General features: G+C 43.1%; 2 protein-coding genes across 5 annotated transcripts; one reads left to right on the top strand and one right to left on the bottom strand.

Annotated features, from left to right (window-relative positions):
* Nucleotides 1–15518, top strand: LOC118312019 (tripartite motif-containing protein 16-like). 4 transcript variants are annotated; one of them, XM_047333655.1, is made up of 11 exons: nt 1–644; nt 1236–1671; nt 4088–4946; nt 5546–5641; nt 7218–7298; nt 7945–8097; nt 9086–9245; nt 9496–9534; nt 10604–10681; nt 11534–11608; nt 12322–15518. In XM_047333655.1, the coding sequence occupies exons 3-11, from the start codon at nt 4341–4343 to the stop codon at nt 12873–12875; spliced, it is 1842 nt and encodes a 613-aa protein (XP_047189611.1). In that variant the 5' UTR covers nt 1–644; nt 1236–1671; nt 4088–4340; the 3' UTR covers nt 12876–15518. The 4 variants fall into 4 exon arrangements, with proteins under 4 accessions (XP_047189611.1, XP_035492149.2, XP_047189613.1 ...); XM_035636256.2 differs by lacking the exon at nt 1–644 and adding an exon at nt 867–1087; XM_047333656.1 differs by lacking the exon at nt 1–644 and adding an exon at nt 906–963.
* A 1639-nt stretch (nt 15519–17157) lies between these two features.
* Nucleotides 17158–19467, bottom strand: LOC118313215 (trypsin-4). The gene is made up of 6 exons (XM_035638546.2): nt 19363–19467; nt 18870–19047; nt 18538–18714; nt 17942–17994; nt 17538–17695; nt 17158–17424 (listed from the first exon to the last, which is right to left on the bottom strand). Exons 1-6 carry the CDS (start codon nt 19400–19402, stop codon nt 17269–17271), a joined length of 762 nt encoding a protein of 253 aa, XP_035494439.2. The 5' UTR covers nt 19403–19467; the 3' UTR covers nt 17158–17268.
* Between the last annotated feature and the right edge of the window lie 2697 nt (nt 19468–22164).

Below are 22164 nucleotides of genomic sequence, written 5' to 3'. Positions count from 1 at the left end.
CGGCCGAGCGGAGCCGAGTCGCGACGCTCGTGACGCAGGCGCCCGACAAACGAACCCCCTCCGCGGGAAGAGGCCCCTGCTAGCTAGCTAGCTCGCTAGAACATGCTAGATAGCTAGCGTCAGCTCTGTGGATGTGCCGGCGGTTGTCGTGCGACAGATAAAACAGATTTTTTTGGGGGAAGCGACAATGTCTGCGGCTCGGTGTCTGCGCGAGTTCGTCGTCGAGCGACTGACCGCGGCCGCCGAGCGGGACAGGTGAACGCACGGAGGTCGGGTCTGGAAATGAGAAACCAACTCGGGGGGACAGGACTCGTGTCGGATCCTCGCGGTTTGAGTCGGCTGGTTCTTCTCTCCTTCTCCGTGTCATCGGTGATGATGTATCTCGTGACCCTTTGTTCCTCCAGAGCTCCCACAGCATCATGTCTGTGAGGAGGAGGAGGAGGAGGTTCTCCTCTCTGAGCCCCAGGAGAGGAGCTCCAGTCTGGACCAAGAGGAGCCCGAGCAACCTGCTGCTGCTGATGCTGAAGGAGAAGAAGAACCCGGAGTCTCCGAGAACATAATCATCGAGTTCAGCGAAGACGTGGACCACCAGCGCAGACTGCTGGATATCGTCTGGTAACACGAGAGAGAGCTCCGCTGGACAGGTGAGCACGAGAGGGGAAACTGGAGGTCATCCATCCATCATCATCTGTCCATCTAAGAGTCGCGGGGGGCTGGAGCCAATCCCAGCTGATGTTGGGCGAGAGGCGGGGTTCACCCTGGACAGGTCCCAGCCTATCGCATGGCCACATACAGAGACAAACAACCATTCACTCTCACATCCACACCTACGGTCAATTTAGAGTCTCCAATGTACCTAACCCCATTCTGCATGTCTCTGGACTGTGGGAGGAAGCCGGAGAACCCGGAGAGAACCCACGCATACACGGGGAGAACATGCAAACTCCACACAGAAAGGCCCTGGTGCGTTTGAACCGGGACTCGAACCTTCGCACCATTCTCTCTGTGAAGAACCTTAAAAAATTACTCACTGGGGCATTTACAAACTGAATATATCTGACAAGTATGATTTAAGATGAAATATATGGTAATTATGTTTCAGTTGCTCTCTGTTGATTGTTATCTTGTTGTATTGCACTGTATAAAGGTTTAAACTTGTACAGATCAGTTCTGATGTCTATTTTCTCTACCATCAAATTAGTGATGATTAATCTCGTGACCCTTTGTTCCTCCAGAGCTCCCACAGCATCATGTCTGTAAGGAGGAGGAGGAGGTTCTCTCTGAGCAGCAGCAGCTCTGGGACCAGGAGAGGAGCTCCAGTCTGGACCAAGAGGAGACAGAGCCTCCACAAATGAAAGAGGAACAGGAGGAACCAGGCAGCAGTCAGGAGGGAGAGCAGCTTGTACTGAAGCAGGAGACTGATACTTTTATGTTGACTCCTACTCATGAGGAAAGTGAGCACAGTGAACCAGAACCAAACAGTGACCGCCAGCTCCTCCCTCACAACTCTCCTGTAGCTGAGAGCCGAGATCAGAGAGGAAGTGAGCATGTGGAGCCAGGATCCACTAGAAACGAAGAGACGACGAGAGACGAGACGCCACAATAACACAAGTCACAGTGACACTGTAGACAACTCTCCCCAAACGAAGAGTCACTGTAACACTCGCCCAGGTAAGAGGCCATATCCTTGCAAGGATTGTGGGAGAGCTTTTAGGAGCCATAGTGCCTTAAAGATCCACATGAGAACTCACACAGGTGAGAAGCCGTTCACCTGCAACACCTGTGGAAAAAGATTCAATCAGAAAACAAACTTAGAACAACACACAAGAATCCAGACAGGTGAGAAGCCATATTTGTGCAAAACGTGTGAAAAGTTTCAAAGGGAGTTATGAGCTGAAAAATCACAAGAGAGTCCACACCGTTGAGAAAACATATTTGCGCAAAATGTGTGGGGAATGTTTCAATATGAGAACACACCTGAGTTTTCACATGAGAACTCACAAAGGTGAGAAGCCGTATACTTGTGAAACATGTGGGAAAAGTTTCAAACATTCTTCTTGGCTGAATGCTCACAAGAGAGTCCACACAGGTGAGAAGCTGTATTTGTGCCAAACATGTGGGAAATGTTTCAATCTGAGTGATAACCTGAATGCTCACATGAGAGTCCACACAGTTGAGAAGCCGTATTCTTGTGAAACGTGGGAAAGGCTTCCGTCGGCCATCAGGCTTAAAATCGCACATGAGAATTCATACACAAAGGTTGTATATTTACGGAACATTTGGGAGAACTTTCGCACTTGGTGCTGAATCGACAGCGAACATGGGAAGAGCCACACGGGAGAAACCACAACACCTGAGGGGAAAAGATGCTGCTTCGATGTGTCTCAGTTAGGAAGTCAAATGAGGTCACAGACAGTACAGTAACATACTGTTTGTAAAATATGTGGGACATAATCAGTTGTAGTGGTTCATGGACAAAACACTCAAAGTTTTTCTAAATTCGCACAGTTTAAGACAAACAAACTTGAGTTTTCATAAGAGATCAGGATTTAGTAGTTTAAGGAACGAGATTACCAAATCATTATAACTAATCATCCCAGGGTATATTTGAAAGAACAACAACCTGAAATTAGATTACAGATATTGTTGGAGACTGTTAGTCACCTGCAACAAAGAAGCGGTTGTTTTTTTGTCAACTTTGAATTAGTTAAATATAGTTAGTATAGGTCATCATCATCATTGCCAAATATTATATACACATATGCCAAAACACCACCATTACGGACTGTATTTAAAAATAAAGTGTCTTAGCTGATATTTTTTTTTAGACAGATAATAAAATACCCATGCCAGGAATCTTAATGCACTAATGTCTGACTTATTTAAGCCCCCTGTGTAATATTATATTATTTGCTGTTTTTGTTTTTAATTTATTTAATTTATTGTCTTTTTTGTTAAATTATTGTTATTATTACCATTACAGCTGTTGTTTATATTATATCATACCTTTATACCTGAATTGTTTAATTAAAACATTTTCTTCAAGCCTTCATATTAACATCTACATATTTTTTGTAGGAGCCGGATGACTTGTTATTACGAAACAAACTGTGACTTGCACTACCTGAACCGTGTCTTTGTACTTGTGTTGGTAATATTTTCATTTAAATAAAGTTTATTAAAAACAAAAAAGTTACATTAGGTGGACCCGACTTCCGTGTAAGCCGCCAAGTTTGCTATGTCGCGTTGAAATGGAATCAGCGGTGCGCCACCATGCACACACACTGGGGCGTAATTTTGATTTCAAGGGTGGGGGGCCCAGTTACAGTACTGTGGCTTTAGTTTTTCAGATACAAAACAAGAAAATAATTTTGATATATCCCCTTCGTGAAATGGACGGTTGTAACAAAAGTATTTTTTAGAAGAAAAAAAATCAGCAAGAAGTGATGATGAACTAACGTTAGCAAAGCTACGCTAGCTTCGCTAACTGCACGCTTGTTAATTAATTAATTAATTAGTTAATTGTCATTAACGGTTGTTTGCAGTTGAACGTCGTCGTGTCAGGACACACGTCGACGTTCATGTGCAAACACCTGTTGTCACCACCTCGTTTCTTCCAGATTCAGCCTGTCAATAATAATATCGCAATTTTACAACTTGGTTAGCAGCTAGCGTTAGCTTAGCAAACTGGCTAACAAAGCATCAACATCCGGTTGTTTGGTGCTGCTGAAAATGCTTCCGGGTCACAATTTTCGACCATATGCTGCGTTCCAGTTTACCTCGGAACTCAGAATTACAAAGCTCAGAGTTGGAAATTACAAATGGAACGCCCCTGCGAGTCGGAAAAAAATTCGCTAACCCGACTTCCAGGGGTCCGAGCTCCGAGGTCAACTGGAACGCAGCGTTTATCTCGAATTTCGAATTCATTGTTGAAATGTGAAAAAAGAAAAAAAGAAAAATCCTTCTTATGCCTGGCCCTAACTCTCTTCTGCAGATACAGAGTTTACCAGATTAAAACCATTTAAAGGATTAACTTTAAACTTAATGTCACAGACAGAAAATAATGTTGTTGATTTTGTCATTTAAGGCGAACTGGTCCTTTACAGCTGTGACCCGCCTGTAAGACAGCGCTGAGGGCAGACGGTGACGACGTGGGTGACACTAAGGAAGGGCTGCCCCCCCCCCCCCACAACAACAACACAAGCCCGGTTCATCAACGGGCACCGGAGGCAACAGGTCAGCGGAGACGCCGCGTCGGAGGCGGCGGAGGAGGAGAGGAGGAGGAGTATGGAACGCGATAGAAGACGATATTTGCGCTAACGGCCTTCCATAGAGGAGAGATGGCCCAGGCCAACATCTCGGTGACGGAGGGCCAGTTCCGGTGTCCCATCTGCCTGGACATCCTGCGGGACCCGGTGTCCATCCCCTGCGGACACACGTACTGCATGTCGTGCATCAACGGCTACTGGGACCAGGCGGAGTCGGGCCAGTGCCGCTGCCCGCAGTGCCGCGACGCGTTCAGCCCGCGGCCGGTGCTGCGCAGGAACACGGTGCTCGCCGAGGTCGTCGACAAGCTCCAGCTGAGCGAGGCTGCGGCGGCGGCGGCGGCGCCGCGGCTCTACGTGGCGGGCGTCGGCGAGGTGCCGTGCGACTTCTGCCCGGCGGAGGGGAGGCTGCGCGCGGCCAAGTCGTGCCTCGTGTGCCTCGCGTCCTTCTGCGAGCGGCACGTGCTGCCGCACCGCGAGGTGGCCACGCTGCGGCGGCACAAGCTGGTGGCGGCGCTGCAGAGCCCCGCGGAGCGGCTGTGCGCGCAGCACCGGCTGGGGCTGGAGCCCGCGGCCGGCGGCGGCGGCGGCTCCGAGGCGCAGTGGAGCGGCGACTGCCTGCTGTGCGAGGCGGACCAGGAGGAGGCGACCGGCGCGGACGCGCAGAGAGCCCGCAGACAGGTGACGAGGCCGGCGTGACAGGTGTCGCTCATAGACGTGGAGAGATGCGGGTCGTGAAGTCAGGACCAATGTCTCACCTCAGACTCGATCTGCACTCAGAACGAGTTCAACGAGTAACAGTCCAGATGGTTCCCACAGTATTTGTGTTTAAGTGTTTGTATGAACAATATAAACAGGAAGGTGGAAAATTGGAATAGCGAGAAAAAAATGTTCCTCTAAAATACGTGAACAGTTCTCTCAGTCTCCTCAATTAATAATTGTCTGTCTGTCTTCCTGTCTCTCTTCCCGTCTGTCTGTCTGTGTCTCTCTCTCTCTGTTTGTCTGTCTGCCTGTCTCTCTGTCTGTCTGTCTTCCCGACTGTCTGTCTCTCTGTCTGTCTTCTTTCTCTCTGCATGTCTGTCTGTCTCTCTTCCCGTCTGTCTGTCTGTCTGTCTCTCTCTGTCTGTCTGTCTCTCTCTGTCTGTCTGTCTGTCTCTCTTCCCGTCTGTCTGTCTGTCTCTCTCTCTCTCTGTCTGTCTGTCTGTCTGTCTGTCTCTCTTCCCCTCTGTCTTCCCATCTGTCTGTCTGTGTATCTGCCTGTCTGTCTGTCTGTCTCTCAGCTCCAGCTCCAGGAGACTCAGAGGATGATTCAGGGGAGGATTCGGATCGGAGAGAGAGAGATAGAGGAGTTCCAGCAGAGCTTAGAGTCCCTCAAGGTGATGCACACACACACACACACACACACACACACACACACACACTTCCAGTCCGGTTTACACAGAGGATGTCATCATGAGTAGAGACATGAATCCAGAACCGGTTCCCAAATGGTCCGAACCATCACAATCGTACGACTCTGTATCGTTACATTTTTTTCTTCTCAGCTTTGCTGCTCGGCCGCATTGAATTTTGCCTCCTTTGCAAATCAGTGCCAATATTTCTGATTTGGTTTTTTTCCCCATTCAATATTAGATCAATTTTGGAATATGTTTGAAACATCCTCTCAAAGAATATAGATTCTTCTTTTTTTCCCTTTGTAGCCAGTGCTCCTGCTCTTCCTCAGGTCAATTGTCTGACCAGTTTGATTACGAGCGCGTCGTGATTATTCTCTGTATCCCCGATAATATCTTCCTGTAAATTCATCAAGATATTACAATTATGCCCATGATCAATAGCAATTGGCAGGTTATTGTTGGTGCATGAAGTCATAGTTTGAGTAGTATTTTTGCTGGAGGAGTTGATTAATAATTAGGGAACAATTGTCAAGACCTGCAGCTCTAAAATGAAGTCACATGTACAGTAGTGTAGTACATGAGATAAAGGTTACATAAATAGACCTGCCTTGACATTTACACACACACTCACATTCACACACACACACACACACACACACACACACACACACTATGGTATCAGTTTCCATTGCAAATCTAATTGAGGATCCGTTGTCTGCGCCACTCCCTCAGTCTTCCAGGAAAGACTTTTTCCTCTGAGCTTTATCTCCGTCCCATCCGGCCTGTGGCTGCTCCAGCTTCAGTGAAACAAAGAGGAACCGCGACATGATCAGACCGACGCCGGCCTCTTGTCAGACTCCCCACGTCACTTTGTGTCCTCGATGCCGCGGAGCTTGATGTTACCTGACCACAGCGACATGGATCCAGAGAATCGAACTGGCAACATATTGCATGTTATTGTTGTATGACTTGAAGAAACTCAAAAATAGACATTTCTAACTCACTTGATCTCATATACCGTCATTTCTGCAGGAACAGGATATTGGAGACGCATCAAGGGTTCATTTTAACACATGTTAAAGGGGCAGTAAGCGATTTTAAAACCAATACACGTTTTGTAAAAAGATCTGACAGACGCTACGACTCCGGTGGTTTTTGGCCTCTGGGGGTCGGTACGTCCGTCTCCCGTACCAGAGGCTGCTGAGCGTGTCGGCGGTTCGATTCCCTGGCTCCCCCAGTCTGTGTGTCAAATGTCCTCGGTGCCAAAACACCGAACCACCAAAAATGCTCCTCATGGCCGGTGCCGTCAGTGTGTTTGTGAACGTGACCTGTCGAGTCATTTAAAACTAGAAAAAGCTGCATCGCGGCGTCTTCAAGTACGAGTTCCGACTCTGTTCCAACTGTGTGTGTGTGTGTGTGTGTGTGTGTGTGTGTGTGTGTGTGTGTGTGTGTGTGTGTGTGTGTGTGTGTGTGTGTGTGTGTGTGTGTGTGTGTGTGTGTGTGTGTGTGTGTGTGTGTGTGTGTGTGTGTGTGTGTGTGTGTGTGTGTGTGTTTACAGGTGTCGGCGTCGGCCGTTCTGGAGGACAGTGAAGCTCTGTTTGCCGACATGGCTCTCCGCCTGGAGAAGACCAAGGCAGAGGTGAGGAACGATCCGGAATGTATCAGCATCGCTGTTGCGCTGTCCTAAGGACTGGAGGAGGGTTGTTTTCAGAGCCTGAGCGATTTAAATCGGCCGATATGAGCCTTTCACACATGGCGTATCGGCGTTTATCTAGTGTATCTAGCGTAGATCTTTTTATTTCTTAATCCAACTGCTATGTATCTGTTTGTATTTGTGTTTTCCTTTTATTTATAGTTATTTATAATTCAGTTTATGGTCAAACCATCATTTAACAAATACATTTTTTGATTTATATATTGCCCGATATATATCGGTATTGAAAATCGTTTACTCCCCAATATCATTATCAGCATCGCCCCACAAAAATGTATATCGGCTATGCTCTAATAGTAACAGCAGCAGCACAAGTAGTAATGTTCTACGTTCTAATAAGATCATCATTTTGTTGGAAAAATTATTAAAAATCTTTTAATTTCTGTGAAAGTTAGAAAAATGGACCATATCATATTAAAAAACGTCGAAAGATTCAGTCATTATCTTTGCAACCATCAGCGATGTGCGGCCCGACGCAGGTTATTTCCAAGTTGTTCCGTACATCAGAACGGTTCGATTCCCGCAAGATACTGCACTGTACTGTACTGTACTGTACTGTCTCCTCCTGTAGGTCCGAGCGAGGCTGGAGGCGAAGGAGCGAGCGGTGGTGGGGAGGGCCGAGCGCGACGTGGAGACGCTGGAGAGAGACGTGGAGGAGCTGAGGAGGAGAGACGAAGAGATCGGTCGGCTGCTGCAAACCGAGGACAACACGCACTTCTTGCAGGTGAGGAGGAAAAAAGAAGATTTGAAAAAATGTGGGGGATGCAAAAGGGGGAGAAGGTGAGAGATCAGTGGGGAAGAGGTGGAGGAGAAAGAAGGCAAATTGAAATTTGTCTGTATGAATAAAAAACTATCTGCTGTTTAAAATCCACAGTGAACTTCTTTAGGCTTCTTTTGTTTTTAAATTCCTACAGCTGATTGTTTTAAAAAAAAGTTATATCATTGACTAAACTATCAGAAAAGGAAATGCCATTTGAAACCAGCCATTTACCGGCTGAGAAATATGAAAATATCGTGTACTTTTTGTCAAACGCTCGTTCAAATCGGCGGCGGCCATCTTGGCCGTTTTACAAAAGTCGCTTCTCTCCGCAGCGCGGTACGAGCCCCGCCCCATTATCAGATAGTCGGTTGTGATTGGACCGGCAAGATTTTCTGCCAGAAGGGGAAAATCACTTCCCAACGGAGGGGGTCCAGACCGTATAGTCTGGCAGAGCAAATTGAAAATGAGCTCCCAGAATTCATCTGGGTCGCCAGGTTAGCACCGGGTTGCAACCTCGTCTTTGTTAAAAGTTTAATTGTTTAAATTAATAAACCCACCCACTTCAACTGTACGTGTCCGACACATTCAACCTCTCTCGCCTCAAGAGTCTTATGGCAATAGCCCCCCCCCCCCCCCCCCCCCCCCAAAACAATGCATTGTCTTACGTCTGATGCATCCTGGAAAACATCATGACTCACCAGAGTGCACTGAGAAATACCCGCAGAGAGATTAGCCTGCAGACGAGGGACGCAGGAGGAAGAAGGGATGAGGGGAGAGAATGAGTCAGCGGTGACCAGTGGAAAAGAAAAAAGATACAGCACCTGCTCATAGGTGCTATTTTCAATTTCAATTGCACAAGGAATTACGTAGGGAGGGAGGGAGGGAGGGGGGAGGGGGGGTTACGTGGATGCGATGCCAGGCTGTATTTTCCGCTCTTTTCTCTCTTCGCCAGGCGGCCCCGCTGCTGTGCGTCCCCCTCGCCGCCGGTCGGCACTCCAGGGCCCTCGGTCTGCCCACGGAGGCCTTCAGCGGCACCGGGAGAGCGCTGGGCCACTTCCGCAGCCGGATGGAGGAGATCTGCCGGGAGGAGGTGGACAAGATCAGTCGCGCGGGTACAGCAACTGGAGCTCACACGGGAAAAGATGACGGATATGACAGACTGTAGACAAATAAGACATATATATATATATATATATATATAAGTACTCACAATGCAGACACTCGCTCGTAGGGAAATTAAAACAAATCTGAGCATATGCCAACAAATAAAATAGTGCAAAGAGTATGTTAATGCCAAGTGCGTTCTCTCACGAGCTACATGCTGTGTGTGTGTTTAGTTTAACGCTGTGATTTCTCCTCCAGTTAATGAGAACTACATGTCTGGCGGAGAGTGTGTAAAAGGTAAGCATGAGAAACACGATACACACACACACACACACACACACACTCCCTCCGTGACAGTGTCAAGTCAGAGGTGACCCATCTTTTTGACACGGTGATATTTAACACCGCGAGGGACAGTGGGTGTGTGAATTATTGAGTGGACGAGATCTCATGTACAACAACACAGTCTGGATCGTCTCCAGCTTCGCGCCGTCCCAGTCGGCTCAGTTTAGTTCAGTTTGATTGGAAGCAATTAGAGCTGCGACAGTTAATGCATGTTATTAGATTAGTAATGGACTACTAAATTAATCGGCAGCTATTTTGATAATCTATTAATCAATTCAAGTAGTTTAATGGGGGAAAGAAAGCTCTTTAAATGTGAATATTTTTTCTGGTTTCTTTGCTCCTCTGTGACAGTGAACTGAATATCTTGATCGTGTTTTGGGGAAACACGATCGTCATGTTTCAACGTTTTATGGACCGAACAACTAATCGATTAATCGAGAAAATAATCCACATATTAATCGATAATTAGAAAATAGTCGTCAGTTGCATCCGCAGAAGCGATCGAACTCAGCGTAAGTCCCTTCAGTTCAAATAGTTCAGTTCTGTGGAGGCTCTTCAATGAATGTCAAAGCCAAAAATTGAGATTTACTGTTGGCCATGTACAATTAAATGCTCATATAACCGAACTAGGCCAGAACTTTACGTCAGTGGCGACGCCGGCTATGTGTGTGGCTGTTTGTGTTTTGTATTCATGGCCTCAAGCGGGTGCATCAGAATGATGGTGGTGACCCTCCAACATTTCGCCCAAGTGCTAAAATCTGATTACAATCTTTATTTGTTCTACATTAAAAAAACACGTAACTCAACATTTTGTGTTAAGCTTTACTTCTTTTTGGAAAACGTGGTTTAAAAAAAAAAATGCATTCTGCTACTACATCGTACAGTAGCTGTCGCTGAAAAGAGGCCACAGCCAACTGGGACTAATTGTTTTGTCGATTTGTTTTGTTGTAATTGGTATTGTTGAATTTTAAAAATTATATATACATATATCAAATACTATTCATATCCATTTATTGGGGAGGTGGCAGAAATCTGTGTGGGGAGAACACCAAACCTCAGCAAACGCAGCCGACTGCAGGTCAACACGATACCACTAGGGGTAAGTGGAAAAATGTGTGTGGGTTTTTTGGGGGGAAAAGTTTGGTGAACTAACCCTTTAACTTTCACAAACAGTTAAATACTAACCGTTTAAAGTATCTCAATAACTGTTGGATGGATAATATCGGCCGATATGTGTCTTTCGATATGAAATCATTTATTGAACAGAATAAATAATGCAGATTTTTTTTTATTTTTGATAAGTTTGATAACGATAGATTAGAAAAATAATTATATATGAATATATATACATATATATTTATAAGCAATAGTGTACCTCAGGACAGCCTTACAAAGCCACTTGTGATGTCGTAGAATTATACTGGAGTCCAAAACCTTTGCAGACAAATTTTCAAACTCAACAACAAAAATTGCACAAGGGATTTTAATGTTTACAAGTTTTTGCTTGGTGTTAATAAATGGGAACCAAACCATATTTATTTGCGCAGATTTTAATGTACTTCTGCCGTGCATGTAAACAAATTTCCTTTTTAACTTCGTTTCCTCCAACTACTGTACTCTGGCCGGCTCTGTGCATGTTAACACATTGATTGAAATAGATTTTAATGATAAAAATGCCGCAGGCTGTCGGCTCCTCGTGGCGCCTGCTCTGCCAACAGATTTCTCTCTTTTGTGACCTCGAACAGGTTAAAATTCCCCTTTTCGTTTTGTTGCAGCTCCTCTCCGATTTTGCCTTCTAACATATTAACTTCATTTCTCTAATCTCTGCTCCATATTTCGGTTTTTGCTTCCGTATGCAGTTCATGAAATTTAAGCAGGTTTTTCTTCTCCCTCTAATACGGACTAAAGTTTTTAAAATTAAAAGAACTCTCTTTGTTTTTTTTCCCAACAGTGCCGGTGTCTTTCCCCTTGTCCTCTTTGTCTCTGCAGCCGGCTGATCAGAGGATGAGGACAGCCTTCCTCAGGTGTGAGTACTCCATCTTTCAGTCTCATACGTGTCACATGTCTTCATTTAATTTTCCTTCTATGCATCGCTTCCCCTCCCTTTCTTTCTTTCTCTCTCTCTGGTGCACCCATACAGAATGACTGCCCTGCATGTCATTCCCCCATCATGCTCTCGCTCTCCCACCCCTCTGTCTTTGACCTTCTTTCCTCCTCCTCCTCCTCCTCCTCCTCCTCCTCCTCTCCGTGCCTCTTGTTCACCACATAATGCAAGTCCTGCCGGGAAATCCGAGAGCCCAGTGTGCAGCCTCATCAATGATGGATTGGCAATCATCGTTCTGTATTTATGACGTACGGGCCCGTCATTACGACCGCTGCCTCGTCCCTGGCAGGAACAAGCCCCCGCTGACGGGGTGACAGCGCCTTAGGCATTAATAAATAATTTGCCCAATGGAGGATGTAGGCCACATGTGTCGTTTATCCCCTCTGTGCCAAAATGTCAGGTGAAGCCGTGGACAGCTAAACGTGTGGTCTTACTGTGGAACACTGGAAAGAAATATCAGAGGGTGACGAGCAAAACCTCTTTAAGGACATTGATCTCGTCTTTCGCCTGATACAGATTTTTCAAAGCAGCGTATCCTTCAAAATATCCGTCATACTCTATGTTGAATTCAATAGGGACTCCCTTTAAAAATCTCGATTCCCGCCTTTTCAACTTTTCTCCGTCTTTCTTCCCAGGTTCTTGTCATCTATCCTTGGACCCCGATACGGCCCACCCTACCCTGATCCTCCTCGAGGGGCCCCAGGGGGCCCACTGTGGCGAGGAGCCCCAGTCCTACCCGTCTCGCCCACAGCGCTTTGATTCGGTGGCGCAAGTCCTGTGCAGGGAGGGCCAGTTCGGCGGCGCCAGTTACTGGGAGGTGGAGTGGAGGGGCGGCGGGTGGATCGACATCGGCGTCACGTACCGCGGCATCGGGCGCAAAGGCGGCGGAAAGCCCTGCCTGCTGGGCCGCAACGAGAACTCCTGGCGGCTGCGGTGCACGCACGCCGGATACGCCGCCTGGCACGACAACCGCAAGACCACGGTGGCCGCACCGCCCTGCCCCAGGATCGGCGTGTACCTGGAACGCCAGAAGGGGGTGTTGTCCTTCTACAGCGTGTCGGACTCCGTGGTGCTCCTGCACACGTTTCGTTGCTTGTTCTCGCAGCCGCTGTACCCGGCCTTCCGCCTGGACCTGGACTCCACCCTGCTCCTCTGCCCCCACGACGCAGGCAGCGGAAACCCAACCTAACCCCACCTCCCTCCTCATCCGGGACCCTTTATTTAACTTCTGCAAGAAAGGGCTGTCCACTCTGCTTATGGATATGGATATTTTAATTGCTGATGAAGAGACAGCAACATCAGGAAGACGCATCACAGTCCGAAGTCAACTGTCAACTGCCTTTTTTTTTTTTCTCGTGTCAAAAACAGATTTTTCTTCATTTCTCTTTTTTTTTTAAATTCTCTTTAATTGTAAAATACTTGTCTGGAGCTGATCTGTTTTTCCCACAATAAGCCTTTTCCACATTGTACATAGTGACTCTATGGCAGTTACTCAAACAAACTCATACTAATCCGACTAAGAAAGTGTGACATCAGCTGTAGCCCGTGTCCTTCAGAGTCTGCATTTCAAGACTTGCATGACTGACCAGACCGTCCCATTACGAAGGCGCCGTCAAACACGGCCGACAAATGCGTCTTCCCGTTCCCGTAGCACCGAAGGACCCGGCGGGTCTTTCTCGGGTCAACCTATCCCCAGGATTCATCGTTAGAGAGCTCAGTAGCAAACGATGGGATTAAAACCATCACAAAACCCCTCTGCTTTAATGGTTTACTACTAAAAAAAGTATTCAGCCCCTATTTGTTTGTGTTTTATATTGTTTGCTGTATTTATGGAACACGTTTTATATCATAGGGTGATTTTTGTTTTTATTTAACTCACTACAATGACAGATTTCATATTTAGTGCCTGTGACTACTTGAATACCCACAGTTAGGGATTTGACATAGAAACCTTGTTTGGTTTTTTATATGGAAAATGTTAAGTTACCTCAGATTTGGATAAATTAAAATGCCATATTATAGTGACATTTTTTTTTTTGCTTTGGGTATAATGTTGTCATTTTCTCTTATGTGGGTGAGTTTTTGTGTACAACACATTGCAGGTCAATCCCATGAATGGAATAAATAGTTTGATATTCGGGAAATGCTCTATTAAACTTAGCTTAGCACAAAGACTGGAAGTAGAGGGAAACTGCTAGCCAACAGAATCTCTAAGTGAAATCACAACATCTTTGTTTTCACAATTTCGCTTCAACAACTAAATACTTTAGACGTGCAGGTGGTTCATTTTCAGAAATTATGCTAAGCTAAGCTAGTGGTTGCTTCAGTGGAATCGTCAGATGGTATTAGCATAAATTTAAGCTAGTCCTTTTAGGCTACGTTCACATTGCAGCTCTTTCATTCGCCATTTATGTAAGCTAGCTACAGCTAGCAGCTGCTATAGGCTATGTTTAGCACAAAGACTTGAATTAGAGGGAACCTGCTAACCTGGCTAATGTTAAAAATAAAAAATCCCACTTCTCAGTATATAGTAAAATCACAACTTCTTGTTTCTACAAATTAGCTCAACGTAACGTGTTAATTAATGTATGTTAGAGATGCGGACAACTCTGATTTTGTTTCCTCTACTTCCTGTCGTTATGCTAAGCTAAGCTAACAGTGGCTTCATATGTACCGTGCAACCATGAGAGGGGTGAAAGTCTAGAGATATTTAACTCTCGGCAAGAAACCAAATAAGCATGAATCCAAATTATCCCGGCTGCATTCACATTGAAGGTTTTCATTCTTAATTTCACATTTCTAATTATGCATTTGTCAACGTATAACCATATTGATAAATAATAGAAATAATTACATAATTTGAAAAGGCACGATAATTCTCATGATTGTATCCACTATGCTAATTCAGGCAAGCGACAGAAGCCACGACAATTTGGCAATAACTTTTTGGTGAATCGTTTAAGATATACATTGTCTTTGTAACGCTGTATGTTTGAGTCTGTGTGTGTGTGGGGGGGGGGTATCAGAGGCATGTTCTTTGCATGCTTCCAACTTCAATCCTGTTAATATATATCTCATTCAATCATATCTAATCGAGTCAATTTCTATTATCAACTCATAACCAGTCAATCAAGGTTAGATTTGGAAAAAAAAGTGACAAACTGCAGCTTTAAGCTGTTAAACAAAAAAAAAACATCAGGTGTGAAATGTGCGGAAACGTATCAGAACAAAAAACTTTTAACGTTTAAAGGTCGCTAACATTTGATCGTAGAATTACCACAGACAAGATAGTGACCTTGTCTCCCTGTCTGAATGGATGTCAGACTCTTTATTTTCATTAAACAACTTTCATTTTGATTGGTGCTATTCCGGAGGATTGTGATCGTTCGTTCGACCGAGCACTGTGGGAGGCCTTTACTGTATCCCCCCAAAAAACAGAACAGGATTATAAAACTTACATATAACCTGTAATCTTTATATGCACTTGTCAAAGGCATGTTCAAAAACAAACATATACAGGAATACTACTGCATTATATATCACGACAGACCGACCTAATGTAAGTGAACGGTCATTGGAAGTAAGGAACTTTTCTTTTTTTTTTGCCATGAAGTGCATTATTCCAGAAGCAGAACGACTGTAACATGAACTGAAGTGTTTTACGCTTTTCTGTGTAACTATCTCCTTGTAGCATTTTCCACTTCCTGTTTACTCAACTGTGCTGTTGTTGTTGTTGTTGTTGTTGTTGTGGTCATCAAATGTCTGAGTGTGGCGACTTCCTTTAGATGAGTTCATTCAACTGTGGCTCGCAATAAACCCATCCAGGTCTGAATTTGGCGGTGTGACGTGTTGTTTGCGTTTTTATCTGTCGTGAATTGGAAACTTTAGGAGGCAGTTGACAACGATTTATCCGAGAGGACTTTATACCACAGACACTAAATGTTGTGATTTAGTAAAGTGAAGTTAGGACATTGTACATTCATTGACTGTTTCCTTTTCAAATATTCCTCACAGTAATAACTTCATGTTTGAATATAAAATCGCCTTAATGCATACCCCCAAAAAGCTGTCACGATGACTTCCACTTAACCCATCTATTTGCTTTATTTTACAAGACAAACGTGTTTTTATGCCGTAGTTACACCGAAACTTTGGGATTTCTGATTTCTTCCTGTCGAATGACTTCAGTAAGTTTCCTTATATCTTCCTTTTTCTTTCTTTGAATCTTCTTGGATCTCACACTATTCGACACTGGGAAACTCTAGTACACATTTGAATGATGCAGCGACGGATTGTTCGTCGCAGAAGATTTTTTTTTTAAATTTTACATTGCGAGAATAAAGGTTTTATAAGTCTGAATATTTTTCGGCGTACGCTATTTACGGCTTTTGAGCGCACGTACACTTTTAGTAAGGATCCAAAGGAGCCCAGTTTTATAAATGAGACCCCAGGACAGTGGCATCCGTCTGACTTATTTGTTTGAACTGATTATCAGTGGCTAACTGATTAATGGAGAAATTTATTTGGGGGAGAGGCCATATCATAAAGTTCCTTATGAATCCTAAACTGGTTTGTTCCTGAACGAATATAGGGGACTGCAGATTGTACGAAACCTTGGACGTAGTCACCGGGTCTGGAAAATGAAAGCCGTTGCGGAAGTGCCTGAAGCCTGTATTCTCTGGAATCACCAGCAGAGGGCGACTCACTGGCTGCAAAAAGATTTATGGTCTAAATCTCTATTTTCAAGTCTTTGATGATGACGATAAAGCACCATATACACTGGAGCGTGGATACAGTGTGAATGACAGTTGTGGGCGTGCAGTGGACGAGCTCTCAACAAAAAAGAACCCAAGATGGCGCCGGTCGAGATGCTAAACTGGAGGCTTCAACGCGGCAGTTTAAACCGATGGGTGACGTCACGGTGGGTTGCCACTCTAACGAGCACTCTGCAATATATTTGTCTTCATCCAACCCATAGACTGTCTACAAAGATAGACAACGTGACGGTTCCACAAAAGTGAAGCCAAAAGATCTAGATCGCCCCCTGGTGGCCAACAGCAGTGTAGCTCGTGCCTCCTCCATGTTGGTGGATGGGAGGTAAAAGTACATGTTCATGTTTCCAAAGATGGTGTCTGACATTGAAAGTTGAAGTTCTTATCACACATGTTCAAGTGTTCATATTTTCTCATGAGTTTGAATGTGAACAGACAATGTTCTGTCACTTTGTGCACAAACTACCACAGTGGGCATGGGTGGATAGGTTTGCTTCACACGTCTCCGCATTTAATCGATTCCGGAAAGCTGAGGTGGAGCAACTATTCTTCATGGATCCGTTGCAGCTGTGATTGCAATGTGTTGCAGCCGTTAAAAACACAATTCACACAGATTCATAATGGCGCAATGTATAGTAACGTAATTGATGGAAAGTTTTACTCTTAAACCCACATAAAAAAAAAGCTCCTTTCAAACAGTTTCTAATTTGTATGATTTTATTTATGGGTTAAAACAACAGAGACCAAACAGTGTTTCCCATTAGTCTTTACTGTACACTACAGCATTGTGGAGACCCATTTTTTTGGTTTCTAGGTCTTAATAGTGTCATCAATCCATTTTCTGTAGTCTTGATTGCAAAGATCCATGATTCCAATATCTTCTCTACATACATATTTAGGATCACCAGTAAAAGAAACGACTCCATAAATCTTGTCTTCGAACACGGCTCCTCCACCAGAGTCTCCCTGCGGGTGAGAAATATAGTTGGTTTGTAATCCAACTTTTGCCTGGTTATTGAAATATTTATAAAAGGTCAAAAGAATTCATGATATAGAGGTTAGAGATCATGCCGACTTACAAAACATCCATCCACCAAATCAGTTTTGGCACAGAACCAGTGCTGATGCGACCGGCGTGAGTAACGTTCTGGGATATCGGCCTTCAATCTCTGAATGAGGCTTTTACAGTCGACCAACTTGAAGTCTGCACAGTGGAGCTTGGGTGTAAGAGCTGGATCTAGAGAAGAAGAAGAGGAAGAAGGAAAAAGGTCTTACACTGCAAAAATATAAACTTCCATAGTACTTATTAAATCCCGAACAATGGTCTCAAAATTATTATTTTTTAAATGTATTTGAAGACAATTTATGAATTGCAGTTTAATTCCAAGCTTGCAACGTTTCCTCTTGACAGGCGAGTGAACAGCTGTTAATGGCTATGCAGCGATAAAACATTTTTGAAAATAGATGATAAAAAATGACTCACTCCTTTTACCATCAGGTTTTCCACTAGTGGCCGCGTGTCCTGCAATCTGAACTCTGGAAAATAACACCAACAATGGCAATAAGACTATGACTGTTCTCATTAGTAATAGTGATAATGGCCTAATGATAAAAAAGTTTAACAATAGTTCAACTCCCATGAATGTGATAGAGTTGTTCTACCTCCATTTAACATAACGTCAGTGAAAATAAAGTAACAAATTACCCGAGGTGAATATAAACAAGATATGTAAGCATTAGTGTTTCATGTCTCGTCTGGATTTTATTTGAATTCAGCCATTTTCGGGCATGAACTCTGAACAATGTGGTCCAGACATTCTTTTCAGAGTTTGCCGTTCACAGGAGATTTTTCCTGCTGTATTGAGCTCACTCGGACATTATCTGGAAAATTTACTTGAGCAAAAGTCCTCGCGTACAGCGCCTGGACTTCAGTTCATGTCTGAAAGCTGCTTATGAGACACAAAACCTCTGTCAGCTGTTCATTAGCAGCCTTTAGAACCATATAACATTATACAATAAAAACATGTCGACACACTTTTATTTTCTCTTTCTTTCTTTCTTAAGAAAGTTGCAACTCACGTTAAAGGACGTTTGTCACAGTCTGGAAGTCCAACAGGTTTAATCGTCGTGGCTTGTGGAAGCTTCAGCAGCATGATGTCATGAGGCCTTTTCTGGACGTCTTCATACTTCACAGGTGCTGCTGTGATTTCCTCTCCTCCATCTACACCCCCACTTAAATCTGCATACATAGTCCAACTGTAGATAGACATTGAAGATGAACATTAAAAATAATTTAAACACATTCAAGTACAATTCTATTCCGAGTCTATATCCGTTGTTTCTATTCTGATGTGTATCAAAAACATGGTGAGTTCCACAGTGGTTTTTAAGTAAATCTGCAGTTTGCTCACCCGGGCTCGTGACAGTGAGCAGCAGTCACAATCCACTGGTCACTGATCAGAGAGCCGCCACAAAAGGAGCTCGTTCCATCGGCAAAAACTATCCTCAGGTGGACATGGTAGTGACGCTCACATTCGTTACCTCCGACGATTCTCTTCTGCACGTCCATCCCTGTGCTCACAGTGACACCTGAAAGAAAAGGTCCGTACACCGTATCTGTTGTCAGTCCGGTAGAAGAAGGGGGGTCCCCGTTCGTGGAGCAGGCGATTTGACATACGTACACAACACAACAAGTGGCTGGCAATGAGCAAATATCATTGTTAAATAAATCTGCTATCAAAACAAGTGGCTCATTTAGTTTCGATACGTGCAAAAAATACGTTTGAAGTTCTCCAAGACAAACACCCTCGTGACATTGTTTCCCGGCGCTACAAGTGGACCAACACTTTGAAGGTGTATTTTCAGAAGAAGCAATAAAAGTACGTCGAACGTCTGAATACTCACTGAGCCACGCGGAAACCAGGAGAAGTCTCAGACGCGTCATTGCAGCTGATTCGGCGTGTGTCTTGACTTCCCGTCAGTCACACTAGTGGTGGAACCGTCTGTCCAACACAATCCTGGCCGCAGATCTGCACGTATTAATGCAAAGTTTTCCTCACTATTGACGGTTCCCTCTCCCTGCACTCCATAAATGGAACTAAAATGAAACTGTAACATACAGTGGGTGCTTGTGACCTCACTGAGGTCGGGCGTGTGGGATTTGAAATGGAATATAATCATAATTGTGTCTGTTGTAATTGTATATCGTTGGCCCTTTTTCTTCCACAGATGTTTTTTCTTTTTAAACCCTCTTTTATCTGGTTTCTACTCTGTAGCACTTTGAGATTGCTTTTAGCAATGAAAAGTGCTCTATAAATGAAATGTATTATTATTAATATCATTATTATCCTGATAGTCCAAAATGTTTACAGTTTTTGCTTCTTCTTTTTTTAAAGGGGAAATTTCGGGGGATCATTGGGGGCTCAGGCCCCCGACAGCTCTGGTCCTAGAATCGCCCCTGATGCTCACCCATGGACCAAAGAGTTTTTATTCTCCTTTTTTATTGTTGGCAAATTAAAGCTTGGTGACTTTTTCCAGCTTTTGAGCTGAAATGGCAAAGTGGTTGACCACAAAAAAAAGTTATGGGAGTTATCTGCAGTCCAGTTTGCACTGGTGGTGTGAGTGACATCCTGGTCCACATTAATCACGATAGCGACGGTTGTTTATAGTTTTTTTTGTTATCAGTCACTACTATTAAAATAATCCTTCTTTTCATTTGCTTATCAACACAGCAGAACAAAAGGGAACCAGTTACAAGTGCGTAAATTCTCACACACACACCCAAGTGAAAAGTAAGTATATTATTCTATACTTAAATTATACTTTTAACATATAAAGAGTGTTAAAAGTATAAACAAGTAGAAATGTACTTTTTTTGGTGTGTCTCTCAAATACTTACTTAGTAAAAGAATCATAAATACAATAAACGTGTACTCAAAGTAAATTTTTGCAAAGCGTATTGATAAGATAATTTAACTTAATTGGTTATTTAGTACATTTGTTAAAAGTGCACTTCATTTAAAATATATTTTGAATTGTATGAATACATACTTTTCAACAGTGTGTAAATGTCATGTTTTTTTAAGTCGAATTTGAATAATAGTTTTCAAAAATCTATTTTTAATTATTGTATTTAATGTACTTTAACAGTATATTTACTGCAAATTCACACAAAAAGTACACTTTTCAAAAAAAAAAAAGTTAAATTTTAAATGTGTTCAAGTATATTTTTGTTATTTCATCTACGTTGCACGTAAGTACTACTTCATAAAGTTAATTTTTCTTTAGTGTATGTTTGTGCTTTTATAGTATGTAAAGGTGCGTTCACACCGGACGCAACGCTCATTTTTCGCGGGAGTAGATCACATACAAAGTCAATGCAAAGACGCCACTAGACGCGGGTGAATGTGCATTGAGGGGTCAATATGACGAGAAAAGCAAAGTGTAAATTCAGACCATTTACCATTTATTTTAGCACATGAAAGCATACTAAAATGCTTTCAGAAGATATACCTTATTGTACTATTTCCATATTTCCAGCACATTTTAACTGCATTATAACTGCAGTAAAATTATGTTAAAATGCAGTGACAGTATATTTTAAGTGAATTTATTTTGTTTTCAGAATGTATTGGAAATACACTATAAACTCACTGTCAGTAAAGCTTTTTTACATTTGCAAAATCATACTTCTGATGCTTTAAGTATATTTTAACACTAGTGTGCTATTTTGGTAAGTGAAAGTACACAAAAATACAAACAAAAATATGCTTTTAAATGTATTTAAGCATGTCTTAAGTCCAACTCCCGGTATATTAAATATAACTTAAGTTGTTTCATTTTAACACAACTTCAAGTATAGTAATTTTAAACATAAAAAAGTAAACTTAAGCATATGAAATATACTTTTACAAAATCTATTTAAGAATATATTTTTTTCACTTAGGCACACACACACACACACACTCACACACAAAAACTCTCTCACACACACACACACACACACAGACGCACTCAAACACACTCTCTCACACACACATACACACACACACACACACACACACACACACACACACACACACCCTCAACTCGCCATCTCCTGGATTTGCCTCGATAGGTTCCATGATACGTTCATCCAAATATCTAACGGCATATCTTTGCGCATGGTTCATTTTCATTAGATTATCGTGACTCATATTTCCATGCCAGGTATGTGTCAGGCATTTTGTTTCTCCTGTACTGGTGGGATAAGTTTTAATCAAGAGAGCATTCCTCTCTCTCTCTCTCTATTTCTCTCTGTCTCTCACACACACACAAACACACACACACTCACTTTTTTGCATTTCTACTTGTGTTGAAGTATAGTTACGGTGCATTTTTTGGTGTGTCTCCAAAATACTTACTTAGTAAAAGAGTCATAAATACAATAAACGTGTACTCAAAGTAAATTTTTGCAAAGCATATTGATAAGATAATTTAACTTAATTTGTAATTTAGTACATTTGTTAAAAGTCACTTCATTTAAAATATATTTTGAATTATATGTATACATACTTTTCAACAGTGTGTTAATGTCATGTTTTTTTATTTGAACTTGAATAATAGTTTTCATAAATCTTTTTTTAATTATTCTATTTACATACAGAAAAATATATGCTTTTAATGTATTTAAGCATGCCTCAAGTGTATTAAATACAACTTAAGTTG

Source organism: Scophthalmus maximus, chromosome 8 (genome assembly GCF_022379125.1).
Source record: "Scophthalmus maximus strain ysfricsl-2021 chromosome 8, ASM2237912v1, whole genome shotgun sequence".
Lineage (NCBI taxonomy): Eukaryota > Metazoa > Chordata > Actinopteri > Pleuronectiformes > Scophthalmidae > Scophthalmus > Scophthalmus maximus.
Note: the sequence above shows the minus strand (reverse complement) of the source record. Positions and strands in the feature narration are given on the sequence as shown.

Bases quoted from the DNA above. Each gene is read 5' to 3' on its own strand.
- LOC118312019 (XM_047333655.1), top strand. From the start codon at position 4,341: ATGGCCCAGGCCAACATCTCGGTGACGGAGGGCCAGTTCCGGTGTCCC. The intron at 9,246-9,495 runs GTACAGCAACTG...TTTCTCCTCCAG, and splicing joins GGACAAGATCAGTCGCGCGG to TTAATGAGAACTACATGTCT. The intron at 11,609-12,321 runs GTGAGTACTCCA...CTTTCTTCCCAG, and splicing joins GAGGACAGCCTTCCTCAGGT to GTTCTTGTCATCTATCCTTG.
- LOC118313215 (XM_035638546.2), bottom strand. From the start codon at position 19,402: ATGACGCGTCTGAGACTTCTCCTGGTTTCCGCGTGGCTCA. The intron at 17,696-17,941 runs GTGAGTCATTTT...CTTCTTCTCTAG, and splicing joins AAAACCTGATGGTAAAAGGA to ATCCAGCTCTTACACCCAAG. The intron at 17,425-17,537 runs GTAAGTCGGCAT...TCTCACCCGCAG, and splicing joins ATTTGGTGGATGGATGTTTT to GGAGACTCTGGTGGAGGAGC.